Below are 27,908 nucleotides of genomic sequence, written 5' to 3' on the forward strand. Positions count from 1 at the left end.
GAGGCACAATGGACTTTTCAAAATGCACTAGTACAGTATCACTGAATACGTTTTGCTATTCAGGAAATACTGATTTCTACTGCTTGAAATTATAATGCCCTTTTATGGCTCAGAGCTATTCAGAAAGTGTTTATAAAATTGGTTGTACTGGAAAGAGACAGTAGATAACCCGTTTCTCTAAATGGGTGGAGAATAATATATTTTTAACATATTAAAAGATGAAAGAAAACACACTGGTGGTGTTAATATGTCATTTCATACCATATTGCATTGCTGGACATTTAAAATAAAATGTATTGAAATAAGTTTATAGGTCTGTTGGTTTCCTTCTCATCATAGCAGATTCAGTTTTCACATTTACATTTTTTTTGACACAATACCATGAAATATTGTAAACAAAACTTTGATAGATTTCTAAACCACCAGAGAGAGGGGAGCAGGTGAAGACACCATAATGGCCACTGTTTATCAACTCTTTATTCTGTGATAACATCTGATACAAACATCTGAGACAATCACTATGGTCCTTCTTGGAAAAAGAGGCACATTTCTGGTTATCCCAAAAGTAAAATCGATACATTTCTGGCACATATTATGTCTATAAAAAAAAACGAATACAGGTCACATTTTCCTTAATTTATGCTTATTGGTGTCAAGCTCAGAGAACAAAATATAATTGATTTGGAATTATTAATATTCCTTAGGTCACTGAAGGAAAGCACCAGATGAAAACCGTTATTTTATTATAATGTATATATTTTCATATTTTATTTGGGGTATAGGGGAGGGTCACTTATTTTATTTTTTCAAGCGTTCAGGGAGGGTCAGGAAAACTATATTTTACTAAAGGGAGGGCCACCATTTTCATTTCAGAGAGATCCGATTTTCTCCAGATATCCCGCATTATAAATAACGTACAGTCCCTTATAAAAATATTTGAGATAGCTACGCCAACTTCGTGGCAGGAACAGACATACGGAAACTTGAAGACAGCACTTTCTAGCTGTATTCAAAATACAGCTTCTCTCCCTTTCAAACAAATGCTTGGCATTTTAATAGAATACATATTATGACTCGCTCATCCCGTCAATACGGTAGTTGAACTGGGAAGAATAAGGGAAAATTCAACGCAGTCGTCGGCATTTAGGAAGGATGTTTACGTAATATCCGCAGGGTTAAACCGGGGAAAGTTATTTCCTGAAGTTGACCAGGAGTGAATAAGTCCTAATTTGAGCTCTCACACCAACCCAACCCTAAACAAACACACATACAGTAGATGGTTTTCACGACTAAGACATTTGGTGCCATTACAGAATAGCTCGGACACAAATGATTGATAATGGAACCGTCAGAGAAATCTCAGAATGACGACACTGGTAAGAATGTCACCTAGCTAGCCATCAACAAGTGCTTTAGCTAGGCTAGCTTGATTGCTAGCTAACTAACCCTTCGTGATAGCCAAATCTCACAAACGCGTGTGCATTTCGGATTGTAACTACAGATCACTGAAAATGTACAAAATGTTGCTATTGCTGGAGCTGTCACTTGCTGAGTGAACTCTTTTGACCTTTCTGTTACTGCCACAAAGTCAAAATTGGCAATATCGTAAAAATTAATCAACTAAAATGTAATTTTTATTTTTAATTTAAGGTTAGAGTTAGGCATAAGGTTAGCACTGGGTTTAGGGTTAGGTTTAAAATCAGATTTAAAGAAGATAAATTGTAGAAATAGGCGGGGGTTTAGCCATAATAATTATGATTTTGTGGAGACTTCAGTCAACCTAGTTAGAAGCTGTGGCAGTTGTGTGCCAAGGATTGCCTTGTCTCCACTGAGACACAGCCAAAACAATGTTATCTATCAGTTCGATTGTCAACAGGTGGTTGGTAAAAACAGCTCCTGTTGTATTATTGTACACATATTATTACATTCATGAATTGCTTTGCATGTGGTGTTTTGCAATGTTATTGACATCGGAAGGAATAGCCTGTGTAGTAGGTCTAAGTGCAATTGCTTGCATTATCATTCTTTATGCAGCTCATAATATATTTTGAAGTCAGTCTCTCTCTAGGACTGTTGAATTCCATTCACAACCTTGTATTGTCCTACATTCACCATAAACATATCTCTTATGATATCTCTCAATTGTTCTGCTTGTCAGATGCAATGGAGAGCTTGCAGGCCCAGCTAGCAGATTGCCGAGCGCAGCTGGAGCACTGGCAGGGCGTGGCGACGATCTGCGAACTAAGCAAACAGGAGGAGCTGGGAGAGCTGCAGAGACAGTGTGACCAGGAGATCCAGTCTCTTCAGGAGGCCCTCAGAGGTCAGAGAGAGAGAGATACACACAGTGTGACCAAGAGATGCAGTCAGAGGTGGAAGACACCTTTTCTACATACCAGTGTTTCCCTACCATTGTATAGATGGGGCGGGCCTACTCTCTCTTGTGATAAAGTTCCCCCCCATGCCTTCTATTCGTCATCTGTTCGCAATGGTGGCTATGGTCAAAAGTATTGCACTAGATAGGGAATAGGGTGCCATTTGGGACACAGAGAATGTGTAGGACCTACCTAGATGGCCTGTTATTGTCTGTCATCATCTCCTTTCTCTCTCTTCTATTCTCAGAGACTGCTTCTCAGTATGAGGCTAGAATATCTACTCTGCAGTCTGAGCGTGCCCAGTGGAGGAGAGCCAGTGTGCAGTCTCAGGTGTGTGTGTGTTCACCTCAACGTTACTAAACCCATTTCTTTGTCTCTGACCTCTCTCTCTCTCTCTCTCTCGCTCTCTCTCTCTCTCTCTCTCTCTCAGGGCAGTGTAAAGAAGGACAGGTTGGAGGCAGGAGGTATGCAGTGCGAGGGCCAGTCGACAGACTCTCCCACCAATAGCCTCAGAGAGCCAGGAACGGATGGATGGGATAGCCAACCAGCGGAGGCTGAGGGGCCGGCGGAGGGTGAAGGGGCGGGGCTGGAGGGCTATTTCTCCCAGAACTGTGACTCCGCTTCTTTCTCCTCCTTCTCCTTGGACACCCCCTCACTGCCCCGCCGCCCACCCCCCCAGGAAGACACCGCCTCCCTGGTCTCCACGGGAACCCTGGTGCCTGAGGCCATCTACCTGCCCCCGCCCGGCCACCATCTGGTCACACACACCGAATGGGACTCGCTTAACACACAGGTGAACACACTTTGACATCAATTCACTAAGCAAACAAGTGAGCACTAGCCACGCAATCACACTCCATCTAGGACTTATACTGAACAAAAATATAAACGCAACATGTAAAGTGTTGGTCCCATGTTTCATGAGCTGAAATAAAAGATCCCAGAAATGTTCCATACACACAAAAAGCTTATTTCTCTCAAATGTTGTGCATAAATTTGTTTACATCCCTGTTAGTGAGCATTTCTCCTTTGCCAAGATAATCCATCCACCTGACAGGTGTGGCATATCAAGAAGTTGATTAAACAGCATGATCATTACACAGATGCTGGGGACAATAAAAGGACACTCTAAAATGTGCAGTTGTCACACAACACAATGCCACAGATGTCTCAAGTTTTGAGGGAGCGTGCAATTGGAATGCTGACTGCAGGAATGTCCACCAGAGCTGTTGCCAGAGAATTTAATGTTTATTTCTCTACCATAAGCCACCTCCAACGTCGTTTTAGAGAATTTGGCAGTACGGCCAACCGGCCTCACAACCGCAGACCACGTGTAACCACGCCAGGCCAGGACCTCCACATCCAACGACTTCACCTGCTGGATTGTCTGAGACAAGCCATCCGGACAGCTGATGAAACTGTGGGTTTGCACAAATGAAGAATTTCTGCACAAACTGTCTGAAACCGTCTTCGGGAAGCTCATCTGCATGCTTGTCGTCCTCACCAAGGTCTTGACCAGAATGCAGTTCGGCGTCGTAACCGACTTCAGTGGGCAAATGCTCACCTTCAATGGCCACTGGCACGCTGGAGAAGTGTGCTTTTCCCGGTTGAATCCCGGTTTTAACAGTACCGTGCAGATGGCAGACGTGTATGGCGTCGTGTGGGCGAGCGGTTTGCTGATGTCAACGTTGTGAACAGTGCCCTATGGTGGTGGGGTTATGGTATGGGCAGGCAGGCAGGCAAGCATAAGCTACGGACAACGAACACAATTGCATTTTATCGATGGCAATTTGAATGCACAGAGATACCGTGATGAGATCCTGAGGCCCATTGTCATGCCATTCATCTGCCGACATGTACAACAGCGCGTTTCAGTTCACGCCAATATCTAGCAACTTTGCACAGCCATTGAAGAGGAGTGGGTCAACATTCCACAGGCCACAATCAACAGCCTGATCAACTCCATACGACGGAGATGTGTCACGCTGCATGAGGCAAATGGTGGTCACACCAGATACTGACTGTTTTTCTGATCCACACCCCTACATTTTTTGGTGGGTATCTCTGAAACCCGACAGACTTACCTGTATTCCCAGACATGTGAAATCCATAGATAAGGGCCTAATTAATTTATTTCAATTGATTGATTTTGTTATACTCAGTAAAATGTTAGAAATTGTTGCATGTTGCGTTTATTTTTGTTATGTGTACTTAAAGCCTGTTAAACACCCCAACGTTGGCTATCAAACTGGTGAGCAGAACTGTACAGGTTGTGTGGTCTAGTGTGGACTCATGACGTCTGATCTGTTGTGGACTCATGACCTGTGGTGTTGTGTGGACTCATTATCTCTGATGTGGACTCATGGCGTCTGATGTGGTGTGGTCTGATGTGCAGGTTGTGGAGCTGGAGGGAGAGCTGAGTCGACTGAGGGAAGAGAGGACAGAGCTGGAGAGCGAGCTGGACACACAGACTACTGAGACACACAAACACGTACTCGCACCTTTACACACATGTCATATACTGTATATTGAGAAACGTCAGTTATCCACGGAATTGAATGTGAATGTTACTGTGTGTGTGTGTTAGGTCTCAGTTCTCCAGTCTCAGGTTCAGACCTCAGAGGCGCTCCTACAGGAGCTGCAGAAATCTTTCAACCAATCACAGAATGCCGTCCATAGCAGGCTGGTGAGTGACAGGCACCTGGTCCAACCAGGGAGGAGGGGGATGAGGTCCATGTAGTGTGTGTGTGTTTGAGGTGTTTTGCATGTGTACTTGTGTGTTGTGTTCCCAGGCGGAGCTGTCTCTCTCTCAGAGGAGGGTGTGTAGCGAGCTGTCCAGGCTAAAAGGGGAGGAGACGGATGGGGCAGGGGACGCCAACACACCACTTGGTCCTACACTACAGGTACTGTGTGTGTATATGCATGCACGTTTGTGTGTGTGTGTGTGTTCATACAGTCTAGAGTCATTGAAATACATAGGAAACATACTATTACTGTATGCACTACTGTACTCCCACCTGTAGGGGGCACACAGTGAGGAGAGGCTGCGTATCGAGATCGTCAACCTGAAGGAACAACTGGAGACCCATGTGGAGGAGAGCGGTCTGTTCATCTGCCTTTCCTTCGCTCTTTCTTTGTGTCTTTGTTTCTTTCTTTGTGTTGATGAGTGTAATAGAAACTGGCAGCTGTATGTTGGTTTTTAACCATTCTCTCTTTCTCTCTTCCCTGGTACTGCCTCAACAGAAGTTTTACAAGGTGAGTGGGCATTATTATGTGTGTGTTTGAGAGAGAGAGAATTTGTAAGTGTGTGATATAGAAGGCCATAGGAATTAATCAGTAATGCATCACACACAGGCAGTTGTGTTAGAGTAGTTAGCCTAACGAAGCCGACTGTAGACTAAAGTTGACGAGTGAAGTCGGGGGAGGTGCATCTGCCACAGTCGAAAGTTGGACACTGTAGTGGTTTTCCAACAGCAAGGCTCAGATCAACATGGCAGTGTCAACATAGCTGCTAACGTTTATGAAAGGTTTTCTTTATAAATGTCTAAATAAACTTTTCTTTACCCCCATATCACACACTCACAAACTGAAAACATAACGTACTTTCTGAAGTGCCTTCAGAAAGTATTCACATCCCTTGACTTTTTCCACATATTGTTGTGTTACAGCCTAAATTCCAAATTAATTAAATTGAGATGTATTGTCACTGGCCTACACACAATACCCCGTAATGTCAAAGTGGAATTATGTTTTTAGAAATTTGTACAAATTAATTAAAAATGAAAAGCTGAAATGTGACCCACCACCTGGATTCGGTCCAATGTAGCAACATTTGAAATTGTGTTTTTCACATTGGATAAAAGTATATATATATATATATATATATATATATATATATATATATATATACATACACACACAGTGGGGGAAAAAAGTATTTAGTCAGCCACCAATTGTGCATGTTCTCCCACTTAAAAAGATGAGAGAGGCCTGTAATTTTCATCATAGGTACACGTCAACTATGACAGACAAAATGAGAATTTTTTTTCCAGAAAATCACATTGTAGGATTTTTAATGAATTTATTTGCAAATTATGGTGGAAAATAAGTATTTGGTCAATAACAAAAGTGTCTCAATACTTTGTTATATACCCTTTGTTGGCAATGACACAGGTCAAACGTTTTCTGTAAGTCTTCACAAGGTTTTCACACACTGTTGCTGGTATTTTGGCCCATTCCTCCATGCAGATCTCCTCTAGAGCAGTGATGTTTTAGGGCTGTCGCTGGGCAACACGGACATTCAACTCCCTCCAAAGATTTTCTATGGGGTTGAGATCTGGAGACTGGCTAGGCCACTCCAGGACCTTGAAATGCTTCTTACGAAGCCACTCCTTCATTGCCTGGGCGGTGTGTTTGGGATCATTGTCATGCTGAAAGTCCCAGCCACGTTTCATCTTCAATGCCCTTGCTGATGGAAGGAGGTTTTCACTCAAAATCTCACGATACATGGCCCCATTCATTCTTTCCTTTACACGGATCAGTCATCCTGGTCCCTTTGCAGAAAAACAGCCCCAAAGCATGATGTTTCCACCCCCATGCTTCACAGTAGGTATGGTGTTCTTTGGATGCAACTCAGCATTCTTTGTCCTCCAAACACGACCAGTTGAGTTTTTACCAAAAAGTTATATTTTGGTTTCCATATGACATTCTCCCAATCCTCTTCTGGATCATCCAAATGCACTCTAGCAAACTTCAGACGGGCCTGGACATGTACTGGCTTAAATAGGGGGACACGTCTGGCACTGCAGGATTTGAGTCCCTGGCGGCATAGTGTGTTACTGATGGTAGGCTTTGTTACTTTGGTCCCAGCTCTCTGCAGGTCATTCACTAGGTCCCCCCGTGTGGTTCTGGGATTTTTTCTCACCGTTCTTGTGATCATTTTGACCCCACGGGGTGAGATCTTGCGTGGAGCCCCAGATCGAGGGAGATTATCAGTGGTCTTGTATGTCTTCCATTTCCTAATAATTGCTCCCACCGTTGATTTCTTCAAACCAAGCTGCTTACCTATTGCAGATTCAGTCTTCCCAGCCTGGTGCAGGTCTACAATTTTGTTTCTGGTGTCCTTTGACAGCTCTTTGGTCTTGGCCATAGTGGAGTTTGGAGTGTTACTGTTTGAGGTTGTGGACAGGTGTCTTTTATACTGATAACAAGTTCAAACAGGTGCCATTAATACAGGTAACGAGTGGAGGACAGAGGAGACTCTTAAAGAAGAAGTTACAGGTCTGTGAGAGACAGAAATCTTGCTTGTTTGTAGGTGACCAAATACTTATTTTCCACCATAATTTGCAAATAAATTCATAAAATCCTACAATGTGATTTTCTGGATTTTTTTTTCCTCAATTTGTCTGTCATAGTTGACGTGTACCTATGATGAAAATTACAGGCCTCTCTCATCTTTTTAAGTGGGAGAACATGCACAATTGGTGGCTGACTAAATACTTTTTTTCCCCACTGTGTATATATATATATATATATATATGAATACACTACAGTTCAGGAACAATAGGAAAGTAACCCCACTTTTGAGAAAATGGCCCGTGAATGTTTTGGTACACCTGGAGAGCTCTTCTTTGTCTACACCCATTCAGCATCGTTCACACTTGCTTAAGCCTCATCCATCTCTTTAAGGATTCACATGTGAGGCCATGTGCTAAACAGAGTGAATACGGTAGTGTAGTAAACAACCAAAGATTAAGACTAAAAGTGTTGAAAGTAATAGCAAAAAGTAGTAGTAAAAATACACTATCTAGTCCTTGGCCTATATCCTAATCTGACTTTGGTTTCAGGTCATGTTGTTCTTCACATTACCGTCTCTGGCAAACACACACTATATCAAATAAAATCTATGTTTATTTGTTACATGCACAGGATATAGAAGGTGTAAACGGTACAGTGAAATGGTTACTTACATAGTGGAGTATTTTGTTTAGACTTGTAGCTAGCTAGCTAAACAATGAACCATAATCCCAACTCATACTACCATGCATGAATCTGCAGGTAGCTAAAGCTAACCAACTAGGTTCAATGTTAGCTAGCTAGCTAACATTAGGCTATAACTAGCAATGCAAATGGCTTTCTGAGATACAAATAATATTATTACACAGATCATAAACTCAGCAAAAAAAGAAACGTCCCTTTTTTAGGACCCTGTCTTTCAAAGATAATTCGTAAAAATCCAAATAACTTCACAGATCTTCATTGTATACTCTGAAAAACGCCAAAAGAAAGATGCCCAGGGTCCTTGCTCATCTGCGTGAACGTGCCTTAGGCATGCTGCAAGGAGGCATGAGGACTGCAGATGTGGCCAGGGCAATAAATTGCAATGTCCGTACTGTGAGACGCCTAAGACTGCGCTACAGGGAGACAGGACGGACAGCTGATCGTCCTCGCAGTGGCAGACCACGTGTAACAACCCCTGCACAGGATCGGTACATCTGAACATCACACCTGCGGGACAGGTACAGGATGGCAAAAACAACTGCCTGAGTTACACCAGGAACGCACAATCCCTCCATCAGTACTCAGACTGTCCGCAATAGGCTGAGAGAGGCTGGACTGAGGGATTGTAGGCCTGTTTGAAGGCAGATCCTCACCAGACATCACCGGCAACAACGTCGCCTATGGGCACAAACCCACCGTCGCTGGACCAGACAGGACTGGCAAAAAGTGCTCTTCACTGGCGAGCCGCGGTTTTGTCTCACCAGGGGTGATGGTCGGATTTGCGTTCATCGTCGAAGGAATGAGCGTTACACCGAGGCCTGTACTCTGGAGCGGGATCGATTTGGAGGTGGAGGGTCCGTCATGGTCTGGGGTGGTGTGTCACAGCATCATCAGACTGAGCTTGTTGTCATTGCAGGCAATCTCAACGCTGTGTGTTACAGGGAAGACATCCTCCTCCCTCATGTGGTACCCTTCCTGCAGGCTCATCCTGACATGACCCTCCAGCATGACAATGCCACCAGCCATACTGCTCGTTCTGTGCGTGATTTCCTGCAAGACAGGAATGTCCGTGTTCTGCCATGGCCAGCGAAGAGACCGGATCTCAATCCCATTGAGCATGTCTGGGACCTGTTGGATTGGAGGGTGAGGGCTAGGGCCATTCCCCCCAGAAATGTCTGGGAACTTGCAGGTGCCTTGGTGGAAGAGTGAAGTAACATCTCACAGCAAGAACTGACAAATCTGGTGCAGTCCATGAGGAGATGCACTGCAGTACTTCATGCAGCTGGTGGCCACACCAGATACTGACTGTTACTTTTGATGTTACACATGTTAAGTTTGCTGAAATTAAACGCACTTGACAGTGAGAGGACGTTTCTTTTTTTGCTGAGTTTACATGTAACGTTAGCTAGCGAGCCAGCTAACAGTACGCTTTAACTTGCAATGAAAACAACTTTCTGACAAAATTAGAAACGTATATCTGAAAATTTAACTAGACTCTGACCCGTATAAATGGATGAACGCTTCTCCCTCTGTCACGGATGCCATGGTTGCCCTTAGTTTGATGATGTAATCCGGAGACAGGTGTTTTATACAGCAACCTCCTGTGTTCTCTTTTTGACTCTCTGCATTTGGCAATCATCTCTCTGCTTCCACTGGGCATTCCACTGATTTCAAATCTCTGTCAACTTTTTCTGTGTCAACAACACTGTTGATCGCTGTTTCTTCCCTCGTCACGGTCATCAGAAGACTCTACAATGTCTGGTTCAATTCAAACGTTTTGATCTAAATCAGTGATTTTCTCATCGTCTGATTCATTTTCAAAGTCAGAGAGAGTCAGCATGGCACGATCATCCTCCAGAAAGTAGTCCATCACAACTTTTTCCCACTGATCTTAGTCGATAGCGCTATTAAATTCAGGGCAGCAGTGCAACATTTTTCAGTTTCTCATGATATCTTTCAAAAAAAGCTGCGGTAGAAAGGATTATCCACACATACTGATCAGCTCATGTTATAGACAGAAGCATGCTACATGGCAGACCAATCCGAACTCATCTCTCGGCATGTCCAGCCCATCCATTATCTCAGCCAATCATGGCTAGTGGGAAGGTTCCTGTATTTTTCCGTGGCTAAACCAACTAGGCTCGTAATTGAACATTTTTATTCTTATTTACAGATGGCATACACGTTTACATAGTTGAATGTGCTGACAACAAAATCACACAAAAATTCAAATCAATGGAAATCAAATTTATCAACCCATGGAGGTCTGGATTTGGAGTCACCCTCAAAATTAAAGTGGAAAACCACACTCAGGCTGATCCAACTTTGATGTAATGTCCTTAAAACAAGTCAAAATGAGGCTCAGTAGTGTGTGTGGCCTCCACGTGCCTGTATGACCTCCCTACAACGCCTGGGCATGCTCCTCCTGAGGGATCTCCTCCCAGACCTGGACTAAAGCATCCGCCAACTCCTGGACAGTCTGTGGTGCGACGTGGCGTTGGTGGATGGAGCGAGACATGATGTCCCAGATGTGCTCAATTGGATTCAGGTCTGGGGAACGGGCGGGCCAGTCCATAGCATCAATGCCTTCCTCTTGCAGGAACTGCTGACACACTCCAGTCACATGAGGTCTAGCATTGTCTTGCATTAGGAGGAACCCAGGGCCAACCGCACCAGCATATGGTCTCACAAGGGGTCTGAGGATCTCATCTCGGTACCTAATGGCAGTCAGGCTACCTCTGGCGAGCACATGGAGGGCTGTGCGGCCCCCCAAAGAAATGCCACCCCACACCATGACTGACCCACCGCCAAACCGGTCATGCTGGAGGATGTTGCAGGCAGCAGAATGTTCTACACGGCGTCTCCAGACTCTGTCACGTCTGTCACGTGCTCAGTGTGAACCTGCTTTCATCTGTGAAGAGCACAGGGCGCCAGTGGCGAATTTGCCAATCTTGGTGTTCTCTGGCAAATGCCAAACGTCCTGCACGGTGTTGGGCTGTAAGCACAACCCCCACCTGTGGACGTCGGGCCCTCATACCACCCTCATGGAGTCTGTTTCTGACCGTTTGAGCAGACACATGCACATTTGTGGCCTGCTGGAGGTTATTTTGCAGGGCTCTGGCAGTGCTCCTCCTGCTCCTCCTTGCACGAAGGCGGAGGTAGCAGTCCTGCTGCTGGGTTGTTGCCCTCCTACGGCCTCCTCCACGTCTCCTGATGTACTGGCCGGTCTCCTGGTAGCGCCTCCATGCTCTGGACACTACGCTGACAGACACAGCAAACCTTCTTGCCACAGCTCGCATTGATGTGCCATCCTGGATGAGCTGCACTACCTGAGCCACTTGTGTGGGTTGTAGACTCCGTCTCATGCTACCACTAGAGTGAAAGCACCGCCAGCATTCAAAAGTGACCAAAACATCAGCCAGGAAGCATAGGAACTGAGAAGTGGTCTGTGGTCACCACCTGCAGAACCACTTCTTTATTGGGGGTGTCTTGCTAATTGCCTATAATTTCCACCTGTTGTCTATTCCATTTGCACAACAGCATGTGAAATGTATTGTCAATCAGTGTTGCTTCTTAAGTGGACAGTTTGATTTCACAGAAGTGTGATTGACTTGGAGTTACATTGTGTTGTTTAAGTGTTCCCTTTATTTTTTTGAGCAGTGTATAATAAATTATCAACCGTGCAAGCAATTCAAGACAATATTATTATGGTGGGGGATTATAATACTGTTTTAAATAGCTCAATGGACCGTAAAGGAAATCACACCACAAACAATCACCCACATGCTCTTAAGGAAATCGTGAATGTCATGGATACATTAGAACTAGTAGATATATGGAGGTTTAAATATCCTGATCTAGTGAGATATACATGGCGGAGACTCAATCAAGCTAGTCGTCTTGACTTCTTATCTCATTCTCGTTGGCACCAAAAGTTTAAAAAGTGTTGATAGGGGACCGAATACGGTCGGACCATCATATAATTGGCATATACATTACTCTTACTGAATTGCCACGTGGGCGAGGATATTGGAAATGTAATCAAAGCCTATTGGTTGATTTTAATTAATTTTTAACTAGGACAAAGGAATTTAAAAATGCACAGAATTATTTAATCTTCAACATAGGAATGCTACCAAAAAGAATTTAATGAAATTGGTTACATTTGACAGAGTAACCCATGATTCACCAAATTATATTTTGAAGGAGGAAAAAGGTACTTTAAGCATATGTTTTCGTTTCAGTCGCCTCCATCTCCTCTAACTGAAGCTAATTGTAGAGATTTTTTTTCTATTGATAATGTAAAATTAACAGCCAAACAGAAAGACTCATGTGAAGGTGAAATTACAGAGGAGGAACTTTTGGATGCAATTAAAGACTTTAAGTCTGGGAAAACTCCAGGGTTGGATGGCATACCAGTCGAAGTATACCAAACCTTTTTTGATATACTAAGAGGACCGCTATTAGCATGTTTTAACCACTCCTATGTAAATGGTAGATTATCTGACACTCAAGAAGAAGGTCTGATCTCATTATTACTGAAACAGGATACAAGTGGAAAATATAAAGATCCAGTCCATTTATAAAATTGGAGGCCACTTACACTTCAGTGTTGTGATGCAAAAATTCTAGCAAAATGTATAGCGCATAGAATTAAAAAGGTATTGTCGGAGATTATTCATTCTAATCAGACAGGTTTTTTACATGGAAGATACATTGGAGATAATATAAGGCAAGTATTGGAAACAATAGAACATTATGGAAAATCTGAGAAACCAGGCCTGCTATTCATAGCAGACTTCGAAAAGGCATTTGATAAAGTATGACTGGGGTTTATATATAAATGCCTGGAGCATTTCAATTTTGGTGAATCTCTTGTAAAATGGGTCAAAATCATGTATAGTAACACTAGGTGTAAAATAGTAAATAATGGCTATTTCTCAAAGTTTTAAACTGTCAAGAGGAGTGAAACAAGGTTGTCCACTATCGGCATATCTATTTATTGTGGCCATCGAGATGTTAGCTATTAAAATCAGATCCAACAATAATGTCAGGGGATTAGAAATCCAGGGCTTAAAAACAAAGGTGTCATTGTACGCTGATGATTCATGTTTTCTTTTAAATCCACAACTAGAATCACTCCACAGCCTCATAGAGGATCTAGATACATTTTCTAACCTCTCTGGATTACAACCAAATTATGACAAATGTACTATGTTACGTATTGGATCAATAAAAAATACTATTTTTACATTGCCATGTAGTTTACCAATGAAATGGTCTGATGGTGATGTGGATATACTCGGAATACATATCCCAAAGGAAATAAATGATCTCACTTCAATAAATTATAATAGAAAGTTAGCAAAAATAGACAAGGTCTTGCTACCATGGAAAGGTGGGTGCCTGTCAATTTGTGGAAAAATCACCTTGATTAACTCTTTAGTATTATCCCAGTTTACCTATTTGCTTATGGTCTTGCCTACGCCTAGCGAACAGTTTTTTAAATTATATGAGAAAAAAAGATTCAATTTTATTTGGAACGGCAAGCCAGACAAAATTAAACGGGCCTATTTATATAATGAATATTAATTCTGAGGACAGAAATGATTAAATATTAAAGCATTAGACCTATCACTAAAAGCTTCAGTCATACAAAAGTTATACTTAAATCCGAACTGGTTCTCTAGCAAATTAGTAAGATTGTCTCACCCAATGTTCAAGAATGGCCTTTTTCCCTTTATTCAGATTACAACCACTCACTTTCAGTTATTTGAAAAGGAAATAATCTCCCAGATATCACTATTTCTAAAACAAGCCATAGAAAGTTGGTTGCAATTTCAATTTAATCCTCCAGAAACGACAGAACAAATAATGCAACAAATATTGTGGTTAAACTCAAATATACTAATTGACTAAAAACCTTTTTTTTTTGGACAAAATGTTTAAAAAAGTATAATCTTTGTAAATTATATCATCGGTAGGACTGGTGGAGTTATGTCGCACATGCAGCTAACAAAAACATATGGAAATGTCTGCTCTACCCAAAATTACAACCAAATAATTGCAGCCAGGAAAGTGGAAGGAGGAGAAAGTAAGGAACTTGTCTGTCGGCCTTGCATTAAATAACATAATTGGTTAAGGAAAACTGTGATAAATAAAAAGGTATATCAGTTTCATTTAAGGACCAAAGGATTGACAGCCGTCCCATATACAGTGGGGAAAAAAAGTATTTAGTCAGCCACCAATTGTGCAAGTTCTCCCACTTAAAAAGATGAGAGAGGCCTGTAATTTTCATCATAGGTACACGTCAACTATGACAGACAAAATGAGAAAAAAAAATCCAGAAAATCACATTGTAGGATTTTTTATGAATTTATTTGCAAATGATGGTGGAAAATAAGTATTTGGTCACCTACAAACAAGCAAGATTTCTTGCTCTCACAGACCTGTAACTTCTTCTTTAAGAGGCTCCTCTGTCCTCCACTCGTTACCTGTATTAATGGCACCTGTTTGAACTTGTTATCAGTATAAAATACACCTGTCCACAACCTCAAACAGTCACACTCCAAACTCCACTATGGCCAAGACCAAAGAGCTGTCAAAGGACACCAGAAACAAAATTGTAGACCTGCACCAGGCTGGGAAGACTGAATCTGCAATAGGTAAGCAGCTTGGTTTGAAGAAATCAACTGTGGGAGCAATTATTAGGAAATGGAAGACATACAAGACCACTGATAATCTCCCTCGATCTGGGGCTCCACGCAAGATCTCACCCCGTGGGCTCAAAATGATCACAAGAACGGTGAGCAAAAATCCCAGAACCACACGGGGGGACCTAGTGAATGACCTGCAGAGAGCTGGGACCAAAGTAACAAAGCCTACCATCAGTAACACACTACGCCGCCAGGGACTCAAATCCTGCAGTGCCAGACGTGTCCCCCTGCTTAAGTCAGTACATGTCCAGGCCCGTCTGAAGTTTGCTAGAGTGCATTTGGATGATCCAGAAGAGGATTGGGAGAATGTCATATGGTCAGATGAAACCAAAATAGAACTTTTTGGTAAAAACTCAACTCGTCGTGTTTGGAGGACAAAGAATGCTGAGTTGCATCCAAAGAACACCATACCTACTGTGAAGCATGGGGGTGGAAACATCATGCTTTGGGGCTGTTTTTTCTGCAAAGGGACCAGGACGACTGATCCGTGTAAAGGAAAGAATGAATGGGGCCATGTATCGTGAGATTTTGAGTGAAAACCTCCATCCATCAGCAAGGGCATTGAAGATGAAACGTGGCTGGGTCTTTCAGCATGACAATGATCCCAAACACACCGCCCGGGCAACGAAGGAGTGGCTTCGTAAGAAGCATTTCAAGGTCCTGGAGTGGCCTAGCCAGTCTCCAGATCTCAACCCCATAGAGAATCTTTGGAGGGAGTTGAAAGTCCGTGTTGCCCAGCGACAGCCCCAAAACATCACTGCTCTAGAGGAGATCTGCATGGAGGAATGGGCCAAAATACCAGCAACAGTGTGTGAAAACCTTGTGAAGACTTACAGAAAACGTTTGACCTGTGTCATTGCCAACAAAGGGTATATAACAAAGTATTGAGAAACTTTTGTTATTGACCAAATACTTATTATCCACCATAATTTGCAATTATATTCATTAAAAATCCTACAATTTCTGGATTTTTTTCCTCATTTTGTCTGTCATAGTTGACGTGTACCTATGATGAAAATTACAGGCCTCTCTCATCTTTTTAAGTGGGAGAACTTGCACAATTGGTGGCTGACTAAATACTTTTTTTCCCCACTGTAGATTGCAAAATAGTTGGGAAGAGATTTTTGACGTACCGATCCCATGGCATAGTGTTTATGAACTGATACGCAAAACGACACCGGATTCAAAACTTAGAATCTTTCGATTTAAATTATTATATAAAATTCTTGCTACCAATAGAATGTTATTTATATGGGGGATACAATCTTCCCAGCTCTGCAGATTTTGCTGCGAAGAGACAGAATCATTAGATAATTTGTTTTGGTACTGTCCATTTGTAGCTTGTTTTTGGACACAGGTCTAGGAATGGCTAAAGGATTGCAATATTTACCTGGAGCTAACCCTGCAGATAGCACTACTGGGTGATCTGAAAAGTCATAGTCAATCGATCAATAACATAATAATACTATTAGCAAACATTTTTATTTTCAATTCACAATCTGTAGAAACAATGAGAATAGAAAGGTTCAGAACTTTTGTAAGACATCACAGTACAGTTGAAATATATATGGCAAATAGAAATCCTATATGGATGGTGTTAAAATATGGATGGGAGGTGTTGAATGGAATTGAAGGATGGGACTAATAACAACTAACAACAAACAATAACAAGATAACTAATAATGTAGGCACGCTGTGTCCATAATAAGTGCATGGGTTGTAGGTTGGGAGCTTTTGTAAAGGAGCACAGTTAGAAAGATATGGCATATAGAAGCAAACTGGATGGACATCATGAAAATGATCGGAGAGGTTGAGAGTAGAAGTAGTTCAGGAGAAAGAACAAACAAAATGTAATAACTGTAAAATTGACTGTGTCCATAAAATTTAGATAGTGGGTATGGGCTGGAAGTAGAGGCCTAAGCATTGTTGGCGTTGTTGTTCACTAGTTTACTCCAAGTGGGGATAAAGGGGAATATATATATATTTTTTAAAGGATATGTATGTGTGTATATGTGTATGTATGTATGTATGTATATAGTGTGATGTCACGAGAGGCTGTGTCCTGGAGGGACGTTACATCCCCCTGAGGTGGCTGCAAACCCAGACAGCTATGGCTCCATCTGCTGGTATGGTCGGGAACTCCACCCCTCTATGGCCAATCTTCCCACGCAGCTGAAACAAATGAGGAGCTGATGAGCTGAAGGTTTGGGAAGGGAAGAGACACACTGAGGGAGTGTGTGGGGGGTGAAGAGACACAGTCTCCAACCTGGGCTCTCTGGAGGACAAGAGTGCTGCACGTCCACTTCCATGAGGAATATAAGGATTTGGAGATACTTACCTTTGGGAAATACTCACCTTTGGATATATGCACCTGTGGAAATACGTGAGAGACATTTGGAAGGACTTTTTGCTGGGTTGGCCACTAGCTGCAACGTGGACTACAGTAAGGCTGGGGAAAAGTTATCTGAGCGAGTGAGAATTATGATTTTGGATGTGGAAGAGACATCCCTGAACTGTTAACCCTTAAAGAGCCACAAGAGAACAGAATTTTGTTATATTTTCGTTAATTTCCCAAGACCTATAATAAAATCCTTGTTTTGTTTGAACCTTGTCTCCTTGCACTACTTGAGCAATCCCGCTGAAAGCTGTGTAGCCTCTCGTGACGTCACAGATGGTGGAGAATACGGGCACGCTCAAGCGTTAATAGTGCATGTCAGAGGAGGATACCGAAGGTTTGATCACCCAGTTTTCCAAGTTGGCCGTAGGCTCCCCGCCGACTGAAATGGAGGACATATTGAAAGCCCTTGTTGCTGGCCAGCAAGCCCAGATGCAAGCAAACGTGGCTCTCTTGGAGGAGCAAAAGAAAGCCAACCTTCTGAAGGCAGAGGAATTGCAGTTGCAGAGACAGAGGGTGGTCCAAAATACCCGCCCAATAAAGGCAAGTGACTTTATATCTAAGATGGGAGCTACCGATGACATTGAGGCATACCTGCATGCATTTGAGGCCACGGCCACTAGGGAAGCCTGGCCCAAGGGGCGCCCCCTTTCTAACCGGGAATCGCTGAATGCTGTCCGGGACCTGGGCCCTGACCAGGTTACTGACTATGATGCCCTGAAGTCTGAGATCCTCAGCAGATATGGACTCACAAAGTTTGGTATGGCCCAGCGCTTTCACAGTTGGACCTTCCAACCAGACCAACCTCCTCGGGCGCAGATGCATGAACTTGTCCGAATCGCAAGGAAATGGCTGGATCCGCAGAGGAATACAGCAGCGGCGGTGGTGGAGGCCGTTGTGGTGGATCGTTACCTACGCGCCCCCTGCCTTATGAGGCAAAACGGTTCATCAGTCAACAGGCCTTGACCACGGCTGATCTGACCGTGGAAGCTGTGGAAAAGTACCAGGCCACAGCGGAGATGCTGAATGCTTCCGAAAAGACCCCAGGAGTGCGGCCCCACCACAAATGGGAAGAACCCGTCCAAAGGACCCCAAGGTCTCGAACCCAGCCACGTCAGGACTTATCCCGGCTCCAGGGGGAGCCAGAAACCAGGCGGGTCCAAGAAGAGTACACCAGGAGGGGGGAAACTTCGACAGTGTTACCGGTGTGGGGAGATGGGACATATCTCCTGGCAGTGTGGGAAACCAGCCGATGAACCTATGCCCACTGCGGAGTCCTCCAGCTCAGCACCCACACACCGTTTTGCCTCGCTCTTGGGAGTCGTAGATGGCGGCCCAGATCGACCCCCCCCACCTGCCCGGTAACTGTGAATCACCATGATGTGGAGGCCTTACTGGATTCTGGTAGCCGGGCCACCCTGGTGCGTAAGGATTTGGTGGGCCCAACGTGTCTGACCCCCGGGAAAGTCCTCCCAGTTTCCTGTGTCCATGGGGACACCAGAGAATACCCCATTACTGAACTTACAATGACCAGCACACGGGGAACCATACACACGACGGCGGGGGTGGTTGATTCCCTCCCCGTCCCTGTCCTAATTGGACGAGACTGCCCAGCCTTTTACCCACTCTGGAGAGAGTCTCAGGAGAGGATAACCCGAGTACCTCGGAAACGGAGAGGCAAGACTCATCCTGGGAAGGCTCGGTGCAATCCTCCGAGTTACTCACTCCCGCCCGGGCTCTGATAGGGATGGCAGGTGCCCAGACCGACACAGAGACGGAGCTACAGAATCTGGACAAAGAACTGTCTGGTCTGAAGGGGACCGCTGAGAGGTATCGTTTGTTAAAGCAACAGTTAGACATGAAGACAGAAGAGTTAGATATCCTCCAGGCTAAACTCCAACAGAGCTCCTTCCCTAAGCAACAGGAGGAGCTGGAGAGGCTGCGCAGGACCATCGAGGAGTGTGAGGAGACCCTGCGCAGTAGTAAGGAGGTCCAGAAGAAGGCAGAGGAGAAGTACAAGGTGTTGGAGAACAAGATGAAGAATGCGGAGGCAGAGAGAGAGAAGGAACTGAAAGCTGCTCAACAGAAGCTAAACTCTGCTAAAACCAAGGCTGATGCGTTCAGTAAGAAACTCAAGGAGAGACAACAGGAGGCTGAGTCCCTGGTCCTAGAGTTGGAGGAGTTGAAGAGAGAGCAGTCTGGCAAGCACCACGGCAATGCGGACGCCTCTCCCGGCGTGATGCCTTCTTCGCTGCCTTTACCCGACGAGGACGTCGGTCCCGAGGAGGGGGGTGTGATGTCACGAGAGGCTGTGTCCTGGAGGGACGTTACATCCCCTGAGGTGGCTGCAAACCCAGACAGCTATGGCTCCATCTGCTGGTATGGTCGGGAACTCCACCCCTCTATGGCCAATCTTCCCACGCAGCTGAAACAAATGAGGAGCTGATGAGCTGAAGGTTTGGGAAGGGAAGAGACACACTGAGGGGAGTGTGTGGGGGTGAAGAGACACAGTCTCCAACCTGGGCTCTCTGGAGGACAAGAGTGCTGCACGTCCACTTCCATGAGGAATATAAGGATTTGGAGATACTTACCTTTGGGAAATACTCACCTTTGGATATATGCACCTGTGGAAATACGTGAGAGACATTTGGAAGGACTTTTTGCTGGGTTGGCCACTAGCTGCAACGTGGACTACAGTAAGGCTGGGGAAAAGTTATCTGAGCGAGTGAGAATTATGATTTTGGATGTGGAAGAGACATCCCTGAACTGTTAACCCTTAAAGAGCCACAAGAGAACAGAATTTTGTTATATTTTCGTTAATTTCCCAAGACCTATAATAAAATCCTTGTTTTGTTTGAACCTTGTCTCCTTGCACTACTTGAGCAATCCCGCTGAAAGCTGTGTAGCCTCTCGTGACGTCACAATATATATATATATATACAGTGAGGGAAAAAAGTATTTGATCCCCTGCTGATTTTGTACGTTTGCCCACTGACAAAGACATGATCAGGCTATAATTTCAAGGATAGGTTTATTTGAACAGTGAGAGACAGAATAACAACAACAAAATCCAGAAAAACGCATGTCAAATTTTTTTATTAATTGATTTGCATTTTAACGAGGAAATAAGTATTTGACCCCTATGCAAAACATGACTTAGTACTTGGTGGCAAAACCCTTGTTGGCAATCACAGAGGTCAGACGTTTCTTGTAGTTGGCCACTAGGTTTGCACACATCTCAGGACTGATTTTGTTCCATTCCTCTTTGCAGATCTTCTCCAAGTCATTAAGGTTTCGAGGCTGACGTTTGGCAACTCGAACCTTCAGCTCCCTCCACAGATTTTCTATGGGATTAAGGTCTGGAGACTGGCTAGGCCACTCCAGGACCTTAATGTGCTTCTTATTGAGCCACTCCTTTGTTGCCTTGGCCGTGTGTTTTGGGTCATTGTCATGCTGGAATACCCATCCACAACCCATTTTCAATGCCCTGGCTGAGGGAAGGAGGTTCTCACCCAAGATTTGACGGTACATCCATCGTCCCTTTGATGCGGTGAAGTTGTCCTGTCCCCTTAGCAGAAAAACACCCCCAAAGCATAATGTTTCCACCGCCATGTTTGATGGTGGGGATGGTGTTCTTGGGGTCATAGGCAGCATTCCTCCTCCTCCAAACACGGCGAGTTGAGTTGATGCCAAAGAGCTCGATTTTGGTCTCATCTGACCACAACACTTTCACCCAGTTCTCCTCTGAATCATTCAGATGTTCATTGGCAAACTTCAGACGCCCCTGAATATGTGCTTTCTTGAGCAGAGGGACCTTGCGGGTGCTGCAGGATTTCAGTCCTTCATGGCGTAGTGTGTTACCAATTGTTTTCTTGGTGACTATGGTCCCAGCTGCCTTGAGATCATTGACAAGATCCTCCTGTGTAGTTCTGGGCTGATTCCTTACCGTTCTCATGATCATTGCATCTCCACGAGGTGAGATCTTGCATGGAGCCCCAGGCCGAGGGAGATTGACAGTTATTTTGTGTTTCTTCCATTTGCGAATAATCGCACCAACTGTTGTCACCTTCTCACCAAGCTGCTTGGCGATGGTCTTGTAGCCCATTCCAGCCTTGGGTAGGTCTACAATCTTGTCCCTGACATCCTTGGAGAGCTCTTTGGTCTTGGCCATGGTGGAGAGTTTGGAATCTGATTGATTGATTGCTTCTGTGGACAGGTGTATTTTATACAGGTAACAAGCTGAGATTAGGAGCACTCCCTTTAAGAGTGTGCTCCTAATCTCAGCTCAATACCTGTTTAAAAGACACCTGGGAGGCAGAAAGCTTTCTGATTGAGAGGAGGTCAAATACTTATTTCCCTCTTTAAAATGCTTATCAATTTATAACATTTTTTACATGCGTTTTTCTGGATTTTTTTGTTGTTATTCTGTCTCACTGTTCAAATAAACCTACCATTTAAAATTATAGACTGATCATTTCTTTGTCAGTGGGCAAACGAACAAAATCAGCAAGGGATCTGTATATAAAAAAACATGGGGGATTGGAAGTGATGCAGACAATTACATTGATGGAAGTTTAATCTATCTGCAATATTAAGCTGATCTACCCCCAATAAAAATACATAAAATACACTCACTCTGTGTGCAATAATAGTGTTTAATAACCCCCTAGAGTCAATGTCCGCGCTTCTGCGACAATCTAGCTAACATAATAAAAAAGATCCCCATCAAAATATGTCTTTTTAAATTAGAGAAATCTGTTTTTTTGCATGGGCTGCATCTCAATCCACCGCATCCGCCAGTAGCAGCCTTCCGCATCTGAGGTGGAAGGTGGCCGAGCAACAGGGGTGTTTGTCAGACCATGAGACATCCCGAAAATCAGTCTTCTCCTGAAAACATCATCTGTAGCGTCCAAACGGTTTGGCCTACATGAGACTCTTACTAACACGATGGTGTTCTCCGTTTAGCTCTACTATCCCCACAAGCGCCTCGTATGAAGTCAGTACTGCCGATCTGCCAACTTCTGTCTGTAGCATCTGATCAGTTTGGTCTACACAGTAATATGACCCCTCTATGCAAGGGTGAGACTCTTGCAAACACGTACATGTCGGTTGTTTTGACGCCTCACAAGACTAGTCTGAAGGTTGCCCGGTACCAGTAAAAAATATGAATGGAAGTACACAACCGTTCAAAAGTTTGAAGTCACTTAGAAGTTTCCTTGTTTTCCATGAAAACATACATGAAATGGGTTTGAATAGGAAATATAGCAAAATGAATAGGAAATGTAGTCATTGACAAGGTTAGAAATAATGATTTTTAATTGAAATAATAATTGTGTCCTTCAAAATTTGCTTTCGTCAAAGAATCCTCAATTTGCAGCAATTACAGCCTTGCAGACCTTTTGGCATTCTAGTTGTCAATTTGTTGAGGTAATCTGAAGAGATTTCACCCCAGTGGTCCTCTGTAGCTCAACTGGTAGAGCACGGCGCTTGAAACGCCAAGGTAGTGGGTTCGAGCCCCGGGACCACCCATACACAAAAATGTATGCATGCATGACTGTAAGTCGCTTTGGATAAAAGCGTCTGCTAAATGGCTTATTATTATTATGTTTCCTGAAGCACCTCCCACAAGTTGGATTGGCTTGATGGGCACTTCTGACGTACCATACGGTCAAGCTGCTCCCACAACAGCTCAATAGGGTTGAGATCCGGTGACTGTGCTGGCCACTCCATTATAGACAGAATACCAGCTGACTGCTTCTTCCCTAAATAGTTATTGCATAGTTTGGAGCTGTGCTTTGGGTCATTGTCTTGTTGTAGGAGGAAATTGGCTCCAATCAAGTGCCGTCCACAGGGTAAGGCATGGCGTTGCAAAATGGAGTGATAGCCTTCCTTCTTCAAGATCCCTTTTACCCTGTACAAATCTCCCACTTTACCACCACCAAAGCACTCCCAGACATCACATTGCCTCCACCATGCTTGACAGATGGCATCAAGCACTCCTCCAGCATCTTTTCATTTGGTCTGTGACTCACAAATGTTCTTCTTTGTGATCCGAACACCTCAAACTTCGATTCGTCTGTCCATAACACTTTTTTCCAATCTTCCTCTGTCCAGTGTCTGTGTTCTTTTGCCCATCTTAATCTTTTCTTTTTATTGGCCAGTCTGAGATATGGCTTTTTCTTTGCAACTCTGCCTAGAAAGTCAGCATCCCGGAGTCGCCTCTTCACTGTTGACGTTGAGACTGGTGTTTTGTGGGTACTATTTAATGAAGCTGCCAGTTGAGGACCTGTGAGGCGTCTGTTTCTCAAACTAGACACTAATTTATTTGTCCTCTTGCTCAGTTGTGCACCGGGGCCTCCCACTCCTCTTTCTATTACATTTTACATTTTAGTCATTTAGCAGACGCTCTTATCCAGAGCAACTTACAGGAGCAATTAGGGTTAAGTGCCTTGCCCAAGGGCACATCGACAGATTTTTCACCTAGTCGGCTCGGGAATTAGAACCAGCGACCTATCGGTTACTGGCACAACGCTCTTAACCACTAAGCTACCTGCCGCCCCGCTGGTTAGAGCCAGTTTGCGCTGTTCTGTGAAGGGAGTAGTACACAGTGTTGTACGAGATCTTCAGTTTCTTGGCAATTTCTCGCATGGAATAGCCTTGACTTCTCTGAACAAGAACAGATTGACGAGTGTTAGAAGAAAGTTATTTGTTTCTGGCCATTTTGAGCCTTTTAAAATGATAAACTTGGATTAGCAAACACAACGTGCCATTGGAACACAGGACTGATGGTTGCTGATAATGGGCCTCCGTACGCCTATGTAGATATTCCATTAAAAATCAGCCGTTTCCAGCTACAATAGCCATTTACAACATTAACAATGTCTACACTGTATTTCTGATCAATTTGATGTTATTTTAATGGACAAAAAAATTGCTTTTCTTTCAAAAACAAGAACATTTCTAAGTGACCCCAAATTTTTGAATGGTAGTGTATATATGGAAGTAGTTTAGTGCCAATTTTATTTTGTTAAATATGGGTCCCAAAATGTTTTCATAATTTCCTATCGGTCTCTCTCAGATATAGGACAGACACTTTAAAACATACTTCAATTTGATTTATTTTTTGACTATCTGTTTTTCCATGTATCAATCTGTTCGATGCATTTCTATGAGCTAATAGCAGTAAGGCCAAATTTGATGTCTTATCAAATAATATATATTTTTTATATCTAAAAGGGGTCCTAAAGTTCAAAATCAAATAGCTAAATGATCCTTGGTATGGCCATCTTAAAACAATTCCATATGTTACCTAATTGACAGAGTGAAAAGAAGGAAGTGTACAGAATCAAAAATATTCCAAAACATGCATCCTGTTTGCAACAAAGCACTAAAGTAGTACCGCAAAAAATGTGGCAAAGCAATTAAGGCCTGAATACAAAGTCTTATGTTTGGGGCAAATCCAATACAACACATTACTGAGTACCACTCTCCATATTTTCAAGCATAGTGGTGGCTGCATCATGTTATGGCTATGCTTGTAATCGTTAAGGACTGGGGAATTTTTCAGGATAAAAAAGAAATGGAATGGAGCTAAGCACAGGTAAAATCCTAGAGGAAAACCTGGTTCAGTCTGCATTCCACCAGACATGGGGAGTGAATTCACCTTTCAGCAGGACAATAACCTAAAACAAAAGGCCAAATCTACACTGGAGTTGCTTACCAAGAAGACAATGAATGTTCCTGAGTGTCTGAGTTACAGTTTTGACTTAAATCAGGGTGAATATCTATGGCAAGACATAAATGGTTTTCTAACAATGATCAACAACCAATCTGATGGAGCTTGAAGAATATTGAATAATCCAGGTGTGCAAAGTGCTTAGAGCAGGGCTGTCAAATTCATTCCATGGAGGGCCTAGTAAAAGGGAGGAGTGAAAACACTCGGCCCCCCGTGGAATGAGTTTGACACGTGGCCTAGAGACTTACCCAGAAAGACTCACAGCTGTTATCACTGCCAATGGTGATTCTAACATGTATTGACTCAGGGGTGTGAATACTTATGTAAATTATATATTTCTGTATTTCATTTTCAATCAATTTGTTAACATTTCAAAAAACATGTTTTCACTTTGTCATTATGGGGTATTGTGTGTAAATGGGTGAGGGGAAAAAAATCAATTTAATCCATTTTGAATTCAGGCTGTAATGTGGAATAAATCAAGGGGTATGAATACTTTCTGAAGGTATTGTATAATGCATTTGTTAGAGAGAGATCTCATCACTTTCATTTGTGTCCCCTGTAGCTTTAGAATCGAGGCAAAGTTGGTTCCTGTTTCAGTCGCGTTCGCGTGGGTCAACCAAAAAACATTGATTGTAGTGCCTCCCAGTAGCCAGGCGATGGCAGCATGGTGCCGTCGGTGAAAAGCAACTGCAGCAATTGAAGGAGACTTGCATAAAAAACCGCATGACCTTTGATCACACGTTTTTTGTGAAGTTCATGCAGTTATCCACATAATGCAATACACTTTGAAAGGCGGTGACTTGACAAAGCGTATCCGCTCGAACACGCCCATTGTCTTTCCCTTGTGAAAGATGCTTCTGACCTCGATGGGACTTCCTTGTTAAATAAAGGTTTGATAAAAATAGTCCTGTTGATCTTTGCCCTCTGCAGTGCAGCTGTCCAGTCTGAAGACAGAGATGGAGCGGGTCCAGTGTCAGAAGGAGAAGCTGCAGTTGGAGCTACAGACCTGTCGCACCGAGCTACAAGGCCTCAGGGTGGCGCTCTCACACCTACAGGGAGACAGCAAGACTCTCAGCCATGACAAGGTACTGTAGAGGGGGACCAGGGATAGAGGTGTGTGTGTGTGCCCATGTTATACCTGTTGTGTACTTATCTTTCCTACTTTGGGAACACGAACATGTTACTGTAGCTCTCTCCCTTTCTTTCCCCCTCTCTCACCCTCACCATTCTCACTCCCTTTCTCTCCATCTCCCTCCCAGGCGTCCCTCCAGCAACAGTGTTTGGAGCTGCGTAGCAAGATCATCAGTATGCGTTCTCAGATGGACACCAGCCAGACGGTGCAGAGGGACTTTGTCCAGCTTTCACAGTCACTGCAGGTACAGTACACTGATTCAGGACCAGCCTACTCAGGGTGTATTCACATTGGGTTAGTTTATGTTAGATTACATTACTGATCTAGGACCAGTCCAGCTGGATTCCATTTAATTTTTGGTCAATAGTCAAATGACCATGAGCCTTCCTCATGGTCTCTCTCTCTCGCTTTCTCTTCTCTTTCTCCACCCCCTCCCTCTCTCTCCCCCTCTTTCACCCCCTTCTCTCTCCCTCTATCCTTCATCCCTTTCTTCTAGGTGAAGCTGGAGTTGATTCGTCAGGCTGAAACTCTGGACCAGGTCAGGGATATCTTGGAGGAGGGGCTTCCTGAAGAGGGTGCCCTGCCCACTGATGCCACGTGAGCCTATCAGAGCAGCACAACAGAGCCAAAGCGACGGGAGAAACAGAAAGTATTCCCAGGGTGACCAATAAGATCGAGGCTGGACATGAAGTACAACAGTAACCATGGAGAAAGATTGACCACTATCATGACTATCCCCACGTTGAAGAGGAGCGGGCTGAGCAAGGTGCTGTGCATAATCACTGATATACAAATCACCTTGCATTCCAGACACTCCTTATGAGATTCAGATCTGTGCTGGCCTTGCTCAGGCCAATCCTCTCCAACATTGGGAATCACTGCCTCAGCTTGTATTGTGACTTGGAATATTTGTACTTTGGAGTTGTTCAAATTCTTTCCATATTTGGGAGTTTTTTAAATTTAATTGATCATGTTCAATGACCAAACACTCATTCTATGACCAAACTTAACCCCCTTTTTTAACTGGACTCATTGAGATAACTTTAATATTGATATTGAAGTTCCTGACTCGACATTCCCGACAGTCAGATGTGATGAGAAACACTCCATTACTGCTTTAGTGGAAGTCACTCAAATGCACTATGTTGAAAAAAGGCCAGTATCTACTGTACGTTATACCGTTTTATGATACTTCTGACGCATGGAAATATACATATTCACACTCACCCACCTCTCAGGACCAGCGGGCAACACACACACTTTGCTTGACTTCCAATCATTGATCTAAAAGCACTGCCCTTGTTGATACCAGCGTGTAACACTAAAAACCCTGTTCCCAACCACTCCAGTGACACAATTACCTTCATACCTTTTTAGACTTTACCACTTTTGTAAATGAAGAATAAGAGATAAGAAACTTATAAAAGAATGTGAATGAATTTGGCATTCTCTCTTGTTGATACTAATTGCCTTAATATATAAATATACATTGAAAGACTACTCATTGCAGGATCGTGTTCTTCTTGTGTAATTGTTTGCAGAGAGAGAGGTATGT

The 27,908-nt window shown here is 43.6% G+C and overlaps 1 protein-coding gene across 1 annotated transcript; it reads left to right on the forward strand.

Moving 5' to 3' along the window:
* The first annotated feature begins 1,164 nt into the window (after window positions 1–1,164).
* LOC121550336 (rab GTPase-binding effector protein 2) lies at window positions 1,165–27,853 on the forward strand. The gene is made up of 12 exons (XM_045221338.1): window positions 1,165–1,376; window positions 2,159–2,320; window positions 2,620–2,702; window positions 2,803–3,165; window positions 4,768–4,863; window positions 4,960–5,058; window positions 5,165–5,275; window positions 5,396–5,474; window positions 5,616–5,627; window positions 26,152–26,306; window positions 26,481–26,597; window positions 26,850–27,853. Exons 1-12 carry the CDS (start codon window positions 1,340–1,342, stop codon window positions 26,952–26,954), a joined length of 1,419 nt encoding a protein of 472 aa, XP_045077273.1. The 5' UTR covers window positions 1,165–1,339; the 3' UTR covers window positions 26,955–27,853.
* The last annotated feature ends 55 nt before the right edge of the window (window positions 27,854–27,908 follow it).

The sequence above is a fragment of the Coregonus clupeaformis genome, chromosome 7 (genome assembly GCF_020615455.1).
Source record: "Coregonus clupeaformis isolate EN_2021a chromosome 7, ASM2061545v1, whole genome shotgun sequence".
Taxonomy (NCBI): domain Eukaryota; kingdom Metazoa; phylum Chordata; class Actinopteri; order Salmoniformes; family Salmonidae; genus Coregonus; species Coregonus clupeaformis.

What these genes read in the sequence shown, in the direction of transcription:
- LOC121550336 (XM_045221338.1), top strand. Translation starts at nt 1,340, where the DNA reads ATGGAACCGTCAGAGAAATCTCAGAATGACGACACTG. An exon ending in GGGACTCGCTTAACACACAG is followed by an intron (nt 3,166 to 4,767) that starts GTGAACACACTT and finishes TCTGATGTGCAG; the next exon opens with GTTGTGGAGCTGGAGGGAGA. An exon ending in CACTTGGTCCTACACTACAG is followed by an intron (nt 5,276 to 5,395) that starts GTACTGTGTGTG and finishes TCCCACCTGTAG; the next exon opens with GGGGCACACAGTGAGGAGAG.